Source organism: Oreochromis aureus, linkage group 6 (genome assembly GCF_013358895.1).
Source record: "Oreochromis aureus strain Israel breed Guangdong linkage group 6, ZZ_aureus, whole genome shotgun sequence".
NCBI classification, from domain to species: Eukaryota; Metazoa; Chordata; class Actinopteri; order Cichliformes; family Cichlidae; genus Oreochromis; species Oreochromis aureus.
This window is the reverse complement of record NC_052947.1, coordinates 5,387,182-5,397,536: the sequence shown is the minus strand read 5'-3', so window position 1 is coordinate 5,397,536 and position 10,355 is coordinate 5,387,182. Positions and strand designations below refer to the sequence as shown.

At 41.3% G+C, this 10,355-nt stretch overlaps 1 protein-coding gene and 1 pseudogene across 1 annotated transcript; both read right to left on the bottom strand.

The window, feature by feature from the left end:
• Positions 1–5,576: 5,576 nt before the first annotated feature.
• On the bottom strand, positions 5,577–6,895 carry LOC120440692 (annotated as a pseudogene).
• A 1,429-nt stretch (positions 6,896–8,324) lies between these two features.
• On the bottom strand, positions 8,325–9,804 carry LOC116317047 (histone H1-like). Its single transcript, XM_039613144.1, has 3 exons — positions 9,766–9,804; positions 9,304–9,381; positions 8,325–8,960 (listed from the first exon to the last, which is right to left on the bottom strand). Exons 1-3 carry the CDS (start codon positions 9,802–9,804, stop codon positions 8,325–8,327), a joined length of 753 nt encoding a protein of 250 aa, XP_039469078.1.
• Positions 9,805–10,355: the final 551 nt, after the last annotated feature.

Here is a 10,355-nt window from a genome sequence, read left to right as displayed (position 1 = left end):
AAAATTAGCAATAAAAATTACAGGTCTGTGATAGTGTTTAAATTTGTAGTGAAAAAAAAAAAAGTTGAACAAGGTGGGATTGAACTCATGACCTTTGAGGTGCAGAGCCGTGTCATTACTGATTGCGCCACCTGGAAAGAGGGCGGGCGGCTGAAAGACAGAGACTTCAGCAGTCAGAATTAGATCACGGTGAGAGGCGAAAAACGCCGTTTTTTGGTGTTACAAAACGTCGTGTAACTCAAAAACTAGGAGGGCTAGCGGCATAATTCTTGTACTGGGTGAATCAGCAGACATTGGTGTACTTTGACTGTGATTTTCATTGCTCTTTGTACCTCCGTCGCAGAGATATGACGAGAGAAGAAACAGCTTCATTTTCGGAGTTTGAAAACTGAGAGGAGGACAGATTTCCACCCCTCAAACAAACCTAATTCATTGCTCAACGGTAAGATAATTGTAAAAACTGCTTCCACTGTGAGGGTCAGCAGTGTCTGAAGATATATTGGCACAAGCCTCATGTCCTAACGTTGCTTTGTTAAAGAGATATGGCGATTTGAAAATGCCTCCCGTTACAGAATTTCAGCTCTGAATTTCAAAACCTCCCCATAGACTTTGAATGGGGAGTTGTCAGACCTTGTGTCACTCCGAGGCAAATTGCGAAAAAACGGTAAATCTCACAATAAAGATAGTGACATTGTCTGAAAGCCAGCAAAAATACCTACGTTTTGATGTATAATTTGTGGGGGTTGAGTGGAAATTGAGCGAGTAGGAAGAAGTTGTTTAGACATGAAGAGAAAATTCAGAACGGACCAGCACTCACTCTGACTTAATTGCATAGCAACCATAGCAATGCATGTATTTTCTGAAAAATCACAATTTTGCAACTGAAAACTTAAAGAGAGATAAGATTAAAACTGTAGAAGATCTGAAAAAGCTGAATCAGACAGGAATAGCCCAATAATCTGAGAACATTTTAAAGTTTGAATGGAGTTTCTAGGTGAAAGCATGAGGAAGTAGTTAAGTTTCAAAGACAAGCAAGTTTTAGCAGAATTGTGGAAGTTTTCCATTCATTTCAATGGGACAAAAAAAAGGAAAAAAGTGTAATATTTTAAAAAGTATAATAGTAATAAACACCAAAAGTCATAGCTGGAATTAGCAGAAATAGCAGAACAGTTTAGAGTTTGAACTGAGAAAATCGGCTGAAAACTGAGGGAGTAGTTAAGTGCCGAAAAACGGGGGAGCAACTTGAAGAATAAAGTTTAAAGAGAAACAGGAACTCAATAGTGTGGATGTTTCCAGCATCCACACAACTAGAAAAATTTTCATTTCCTGCGAAAATGCTGTGTGGATGCCGTAACGCTGAAGCTGTCTGCTGAAAATAGCTGAAAAAGTTGAAATGTTGCAAAAAATTGTATGGCGGTGAAGAAACTGAAAATTCGGCTGAAAACAGGTGAAGAAGCAGAAATTTTTGCTTAAAAGTGGTGAAAAGCCAAAAATTTTACTGAAAGGGGTAAAGACGGAAACATTTTTCTGAAAAGTGGTGAAAAAAAAAATATTGCCGTGAGCAGGATTCGAACCTGGCCCTCCTGGTCTCAAGGCGGCTACTCATCTCACTGAACCAAACTCACTCGTGCAAAGAACAGGTGGAGAGACTCACAATTCTGCTGAAATGAGCAGAAGCTGCTCAAACTTCTGCAGAAAAGAGGTGAATCAGCAGAATTTCTGCTGAAAAGAGGTAAAGAAGCAGAAAGTTGCGCTGAAAAGACATGAATCAGCAGAATTTCTGCTCAAAAGAGGTTTTTTTCTGAAAACAGTTGGGATTTGTGCTGATAAGAGGTGAAAAGGCTGAAAATTTTTCAGAAGAGGTGAATAAGCAGAATTTGGGCTGAAAACAGGTGAAAATTGTGAAAATTCTGCTGAGAAGAGGTGAATGAGCAGAATTTCTGCAGAAAAGAAGGAAAGAAGCAGAATGTGCTGAAAAGAGGTGAATGAGCAGAATTTCTGCTAAAAAGAGTTTTTTTCTGAAAACAGCAGAAAAAACTGAAAAATTTGCTGAAAGGGGGTGAAGATGCTTAAATTTGTGTTGAAAAGAGTTAAAAAAGTTTAACTGTGAATTGAAAAAAATTGTTGCCATAAGCGGGATTTGAACCCGGGCCTCCAAGTCTGAGAACGGCAGCTCATCTCACTGACCTAAAACACAGCTCAGCTCGGCGAGCAGAAACAAGTAACCACATTGATAATGTGTTCCATTCATTTCAATGGGCAAAAATATTGTATAAAAAGCTTAATATTTTAAAAAGTATAATAGTTAAAAGTACAAAAAGATATAGCAGGAATGAGCAGAAATAGCAGAAACTTGTGAAATTTGAATGGTGAATTGTGGAAGTAGTTAAGCGGCAAAGAACGGAGCAACTTGAAGAATAAAGTACAAAGAATAAAGAGAAACAGGAACTCAATAGTGTGGATGCCTTTTGATGCCTTTTGAGGCATCCACACAGAGAAACAGGAACTCAATAGTGTGGATGCTTAATCAGCATCCACACAATAAAGAATAAAGCGAAACAGGCACTCAATAGTGTGAATGCCTGTGAGGCATTCACACAATAAAGAGAAACAGGAACTCAATAGTGTGGATGCCTTTTGATGCCTTTTGAGGCATCCACACAGAGAAACAGGAACTCAATAGTGTGGATGCTTAATCAGCATCCACACAATAAAGAATAAAGCGAAACAGGACCTCAATAGTGTGAATGCCTGTGAGGTATTCACACAATAAAGAGAAACAGGAACTCAATAGTGTGGATGCTTAACCAGCATCCACACTATTGAGTTCCTGCATGCACACAATAAAGAATAAAGAGAAACAGGAACTCAATAAAGAGAAACAGGAACTCAATAGTGTGGATGCTTAATCAGCATGCACACAATAAAGAATAAAGAGAAACAGGAACTCAATAGTGTGGATCATTAATAAGCATGCACACAATAAAGAATAAAGAGAAACAGGAACTCAATAAAGAGAAACAGGAACTCAATAGTGTGGATGCTTAATCAGCATGCACACAATAAAGAATAAAGAGAAACAGGAACTCAATAAAGAGAAACAGGAACTCAATAGTGTGGATGCTTAATCAGCATGCACACAATAAAGAATAAAGAGAAACAGGAACTCAATAAAGAGAAACAGGAACTCAATAGTGTGGATGCCGTTGAGGCATCCACACAATAAATCTGAGGAATAGTAACAAGTGTGTCTCTTGGCATAGGCACACTTAATAAATCTGAGGAATAGTAATAAGTGTGCCTCTTGGCATAGGCACACTTAATAATAAATCTGACGAATAGTAATAAGTGTGCCTCTTGGCATAAGCACACTTAATAATAAATCTGAGGAATAGTAATATGTGTGCCTCTTGGCATAGGCACAACTAGAAAAATTTATTGTGACTTAAGAGAGACATGATAACTTAACAAGAATGCAATGATTTAGCACAAATACAAATACTATACTAAGATGGTTGTATGTGAAAGGGTACACTGAAGCAGAGTGCATGCAAGCGGGGAAAATGTGTGACAATCGTCACAGGTAGGATTCGAACCTTCGCCACCGGGTCTCACGGCAGCTGGTGCCAAACAAAGATATTATGAGAGAAAAAATGTTTTATTGTGTGAGGCATTCACACAATAAAATCTCAGAGTGCCATTTTAAACAGGCAGAAAGCAGGAATATCTGCATATCCAAAGCAACAGAAAAGGCCTAATATCTCAATATTAGTAAAGATCAGAAATTAGGTGGTCATCAGATCCAGCTAGTGGCCAAATAACCTAACTGCTAGTGGACTCTTAAATGCACAATGAGAACCGTTGAGAGTGGACTGCAAAGTGTCTATACTCATCTGTTTTCTAACCTTCCAAAAAGACTAAGGTCAGCAAATCCTAGAGAGCACAAATGTGATTATTGACTAATCACAGTCAATATATGTCACAAATTTATAGAAAAATGTTCACATGACTGAATTAAAAAACTCTTAGTCTGTCAAGGATACCCCACCTCTATCTTTGTGTCAGTTGGCATACACTCCAGAGCTTCTTAAAGCACTTAAGAAAATGGTTTCTTTAACTTCTCTATAAAATTTTCAGTGTAACAGGAAAAATCTGTGCTGTCAGAGACTTACATCCTTCATGTACACAGCATGGTGGTCAGGGATGATGGCTCATAGTAAGATCGTTAGCTAAAAAAACAACTTTTTGTGTGTGTCCTTGTTGTTGTTTTTTGTTTGTTTATTTCCTCGAATTTCTAAAACAAAAACAACCAACAAACAAAAAAAATCAGAATCTGTCCTTCATTTGCTCCACTGTAATGCTGGCGAAACGTTATAACGTTTTATATTAAACTGCTACACAACAACAGAAATATGACAAAAAACAACTGATAGACAAATTTCACCACAGAGTGGAGTTGGATGAAGCTATGGATACATGAGTTTGTTTTAGCATTTTCTTTAAAAAAAAAAGAAAAAAAAAGAAGATTTTTGGTCATGCTTCTAAAATGTTTGCAATGTGTTGCAAAAACTCATTTTAAGCTTCTTGTGTAACGGCGAAATTTGACCTTTATGACCTACATAGCCTTTTTGTGCATGTACTTTTTTTTTTTTTTTTTTTTTTTATTCTTATATTTGTTTTTATTTTTGGTCTTTCTTTAGAATACAAAACAGCAACCAAAGTCACAAAAATAACATTTACAAAACATGTTTAACTGAGGTGACCGAGGCAACATAGAAAAGCATGTCTGAAACAGTGACATTGGTGGATTTTTAGCCTGGAGACTTGAGGTAAGACAGCGAGCGATGTCGGAAAAGGTCAAATATCTTTTACAAACCGTTTGGAATTAGTGCCTTCATTCAGTAGTGCTATTCACAAATGGAGTTTAATATCATTACGGTGCCCTAACATGTCCATGTTTAGCGGTGATTTAATGATGTAGTGCTTCAAATCTGCCTAAGAGTAAATTCATTAGAGTGACATGTAAGTCTAAAATTCTAAGCACGTTGCACTGTATGGCACCATTCAGAATGGTTTCCGTTCGAGTCCCGCTTTCACACACACACGCGCGCACACACACACACACACACACACACACACACACACTTCCTGCTCATCCACTCCTATTAAATGGGTGCAATTGACTTCTAATAACTTCCTATACTTGTTCCCCACCAAGAACACTTCTGGCTAAAATAAGTGAATACATCATATATCACCCAAGCAGGAGCAGCTTCAGACTTTAGGGGGGGAAAAAAAGAAAGAAACTGAAACACCATTTGTTTAAATGAAAAAAAAAGAAAGTTTAACAGGCCAGAAAAAGTAAAAGTGTTGGATTGGCCACCAGTCACAGAGGCACAAACTCAAAGTCCCATCTTTTGTTCCTACAATACAAAAATGGTAAGACATTATGCAAACACTGCATCACTGAAAGAAAACGATAAAAACCACTTACCTAAACACAAAGCGGTGAAAAATAGTACAGTTTAGCCCGCGATGGACGGCGCAGGTATGTTTTTGCATGAATAAATGTTTCTTGTCTTTTTTTTCTTTCACATTTAAGACATAGTCACTGGTGATTCAGCATTGCAGATTATTACTCTTTTTTTCTAAGTTCCTTTGGATTTGTGCCTTTTATTGAATTTGCATCTGTCACAGCAGGGAGAATTGAGCTAGCATTACTTTGTAAATCTATATATACACATGCATTCAACATCATATTTAATCCCCCAAATTAAAGAAAAAAAAAAACTATTCCAAACTCCCTTTTCACTACATAAGAATTTAAGCTATAAAAACCTGCATGAGAGTCCACATAGAGTTTGCATGGAGGCTTTGCAGTTTGACGTGAGATATGCAGCAGGTTTGTAGAGGTGCTGGCGCTGAGGGGGTGGGGGCGTGGGGGTATGGAATGCAGCCTTATTCCATTAATAGGGGTTGTGGGGATGGGCCTATTTGTCACCCCCTGCTTATCCAAATGGGACTCTATGTAGTTGGGTTTTAGATTCACATTATGCTGGAAGAAGAAGAATTGGTAGCGGACGCTGCCAGGGCGGGGCAGGTCGTCACCACGAGAGAAAAACACTGGAGTGTGAATGCATATCTACCATCTTCCGGACGCTTCTCTCTCTTCACCACTGCGGGGGCACGTAGCTGTAGCTGGGTGTGCCAGGAGGCCGATATGTGGGCATTGTGACTGGGTGGGGAGCGACGGGCGCTGGCGATGGAGTTGTCAACAAAGTTCCAGCTGACATGGCCATAGTGGTGCCGGCTACCATGCCCATGGCGACACCATGGTTGCGAGGAGGGATAGGCGGAGCATACATTGCTGCAGGCATCCCATTGGGCTGGACCACTGTCGTGTGATGGATGACATGAGGCGGTGGAGCATACAGAGCCTGTGTGTAGTAAGGGCCTTGTTGTTGTGAAGGTATTAGTGCCTGTGCATAAGGGTTCTGTTGGGGGTAGGTGCTCCTGACAGGGTACACAGCAGTTGGGTAGGGGTTTGGGGAGGAGGAGTATGGTGGGACGGTCCCTGTGCTGGGAGAGCAGGACACTTTGAAAGGAGCGCTTGGAGCATAGCCATTAGGGAAGCCTGGGTTTGCTCCTGCGTAGACGTTGGGAGTGTACACTGGAGCAGCTGCTGCGTATCCTAGAGGAAATCCAGCTGGATAACCTATACCCTTAGTGTTGGTAAAGGGGACCCCCTGTTGGTGCAGGGCTGTATACTGGGTTCATTGTGGCTGTCTAATTGCAGATGTGTTAGCGGCTCTGACCGTCAGTTAGTCACCTCCTCCGGTCTTGTGGGTTAAAATGAAATAAAGCTAACTGCTGTTTTGCTCCCAGATGCTTTGCTTAACTCTCTGTGCACGTACTTTTATTGGTGAAGATTTGGGCAGTGTGAAGTTGTGACATGGTAAAATGTAAAAAATTCTTGTTACATTTTTGAAATTCAGTCCCTTTTAATCCTTAACGAGGGTAAACCTTGTACACTGCTATAAATAGATTTCTTTTTAATACCTGATTGATACACTAAGTGAATCTACTGTCAGTGTAAGATTGGTGTAATAGTAAGAAAGGAGTGAGCTCTTGGTGCGAGTGTGGTGGCTCTGAAAAGAGCCGTTGTTTGTAGGAGAGCGTGCAGACAGCTTAAGCCCTCTCTCCGCGGATGCGGCGAGCCAGCTGAATGTCTTTGGGCATGATGGTGACCCATCATTCTGGTCTTTGATTTAACTGATGACAGACAGATAATTTGTCAGATTATATCCGTAATGTTTAAATTATTGTTTAAGTTAGTATTTATGTTTTGGCGATTTCCTGTCAGAGCAGCGGTTCATTGGAGCTGTCCACAAAGAAATGTCCCATGCTACACTGACCAAACTTTGGATCATTTCATGTTACGTTGTTATAGAACAGAGAAAATGGCTACTGTGGGGTTTGACACTGATAACAATACAAAATCTGTCAGGTATGGTTTATTTCAGGAACAAATGTGTGATTTTGGGGGTGGTGGTGTGGTGTTCTGTTTATGTGCACAATTAATACCCACATCTGGAAAACAGGAGCTAAAGTCGTTATTGAACAAAGAATGACTAAGAGAGATGTTTGTTAAAACATTGTCGATGAGCTGAGGAGGAAAAAACCAATTGGACAGTCTCTCTTCCTGGAGTCATGTTTGTGTGTGTTTGATGTAAACTGCCATGTATTTTGTCAATAAAGGCTTTAAAAATAAAAGTTGTGGAGAAAGGGAGTCAAGAAAAAACAGAAAAGAGCTGTTGTAGAGTTTGAGAGTGAACAAGATATGAGTTAGTCACTGCAAATTCCACAGTCAGTGTCAACTGGACACAAACTGAAAAATGTGAAAACTAGATGGAAGCAGAAGGAACTTCATTTTGAAGCACCGAAAAAATACAGTCTAGTGAAATCTCATAGTTGTATGACTACAGTGTCTGGTAGCCTGAGAAATGAACAGTGAGCTCCTGCAAAAAAACTAAAACACACTTTTCAGCTCTTTTTCCTTTTGATTATTGCTTTACATCCAAGTAAATTTTTAGATGACATGAGAGCCTAAGTAAGCTACACTCCTTTGTAATGAAAGGTTTGTCATGATCATTCATCACCATTCACAGAGCAGTAAAAAAAATAAAATAAAAATACACACACACAATAAAAACAATAATAACAGCAACAACAAAGTGTTGCGTGATCGTGAGGAAGGAGCTCTCGCGTGTTGCTGTGGTGGCTCTGAGAAGAGCCGTTGTTGAGTGCGAGAGAGTGTTGACAGCTCACTTCTTCTTGGCTGCTGTGGCCGCCTTCTTGGCTTTGGGCTTGGCGGCCTTCTTGGTGGGGGCTTTCTTGGCTGCGGGAGCCTTCTTGATCACCTTCTTGGGGCTCTTGGCTGCCGCCTTCTTGGGGCTCTTGGTGGCCTTCTTGGCCACTGCCGCAGCGGGCTTCTTGGCCTTCTTGGCCTTCTTGGGGGACTTCTTAGCAGCGGTGGGCTTCTTGGCTGCCGCTGCTTTCTTGGGCTTTTTAGCGGCTGTTGCCGGCTTCTTGGCTTTTGCAGCGGCGGGCTTCTTGGCTTTGGGAGCGGCTTTTTTTGTGGGCTTCTTGGCCTTCTTGTTCATCTTGAAGGATCCGGAGGCTCCGGTGCCCTTGGTCTGCACCAGAGAGCCCTTGGCCACCAGGCTCTTGATGGCAGTCTTGACACATGCCTTCTTCTTGTCCACATCGTAGCCTCCGGCAGCCAGAGCCTTCTTGAGGGTGGCTGTGGACACGCCGCTGCGATCCTTGGAAGCGGCCACGGCTTTCACAATCAGCTCGCCCACGCTGGGGCCGACCTTCTTCGGCTTGGAAGCCGTCGTCTTCTTCTTGGCCGCCTTGGCTGGGGCTCCTGAAATATCCCATGATTTTCCTGGACTTGGCTCGGATGTCAGAGACCTCAGGGGTCTGGTCAAGGGCCTTCTTCACCACTAAGTTCAGGGTGTGAGCTATGCATATGGCATGTTTGAGTCGTAGCTCCCTTGCACAAGCCCCCATATTGGCAGCCCCATCTGTTACTAGGCATGTGACTTTGTCAGTAATTGCCCATTCTGTCATGAGTGAGCCTTTCACTTGTGCAATATTTTCTGCAGTGTGTGCATTAGGAAAATATTGCACTCCTAAAACAACGGTGTTTAATGTGCTGGACTCATCAACAAAATGGCAGGTGACTGCAAGATAGGCCTCTGTGTTGATGGAGGTCCACATATCTGATGTCAGACTCACAGCTGCTGCCTTCTCAATGCTGGCCTTAGCTTTCTCCTTCATCTCCTGGTACCTGGCCTCCACCATGACTTTCAGGGCCTAAAGGAAAGAAAAAACATTTTGTTTAAAAGTACGACGTGGTTGTGAAGCAGTGTGTAGTGTAGCCTGTTCACATTTTATTCTGTAAAAACTAAATTTTCACTACTTTTATGACCTTTTTAGTGGGGAGAACATAGCTAGGATTTAATGAATTTAACAAATCTTTTAAATCCTTTCTCCTCCACAATGCTAAATGGCTGGGAGTCCTCAATCACCATGCTAACCAGGTCTTCATCTATTTGAGATTGTTCTCCTGAGGAAAGACAATAAAAACAAAGCACAAATATAAATATCACACACGTAACTTATTACAGTTGTATAATATTGTTATATCATTTAGTAACATTACGGCATGCTATATTATCATGGCATTTGATGGCTCACCTGGTCTTGCTCCACAATCGGTATTCCCCTTATTCTCATGCAAAGCTCTGTAGTGCCTAAGCATGGATGAGGTGTTGTTGTTATATCCCAGCTCCCTGGCACATAGCAAACACTTCACCTTGTACAAAAGTAAAGACAGCTTAACATAAATTGTATTGCACCATCAGTATTATGAAAATATATCTTCTGTAGAAATTTACATACCTTGTTGGGAGGAATAAGATCAAAATGTTCCCACACAGAGGAGGACATCCTCCTCTTCTTTGCTGGCTCCATTCTCTCCTGACTTTCTCTCCTCACTCTTCTAAACCTCCAAACTCTCTCCAAACTGTCTCCAAACAGTCTCCAAACTCTCACTAACCGCAACTCTCCATCAAACACCCACATTTTGAATGAAGTCTGAGGGGTTTATATCGCTGTCATAGCTCGCGGCAAAGTTTGAACCACTTCCTGAACCAGCCACGTGGTACAGCCAGGCAGCGAGGCTTCAGACGTCATAATTTTCAGCTCCTCCCATAAATGAAGCAAGCCTCGTTACGCGCATCGCGGAAACGCCCCCTCCATTACTCGACACAAGCTTTGAAGCCTCG

Excerpts from the sequence above, each read along its gene's own strand:
- LOC116317047 (XM_039613144.1), bottom strand. The coding sequence starts at position 9,804 with ATGAGAATAAGGGGAATACCGATTGTGGAGCAAGACCAG. Across the intron at positions 9,382-9,765 it reads CGATTGTGGAGCAAGACCAG|GCCCTGAAAGTCATGGTGGA; the intron begins GTGAGCCATCAA and ends TCTTTCCTTTAG. Across the intron at positions 8,961-9,303 it reads GCATTGAGAAGGCAGCAGCT|CCAAGTCCAGGAAAATCATG; the intron begins GTGAGTCTGACA and ends CTGACATCCGAG.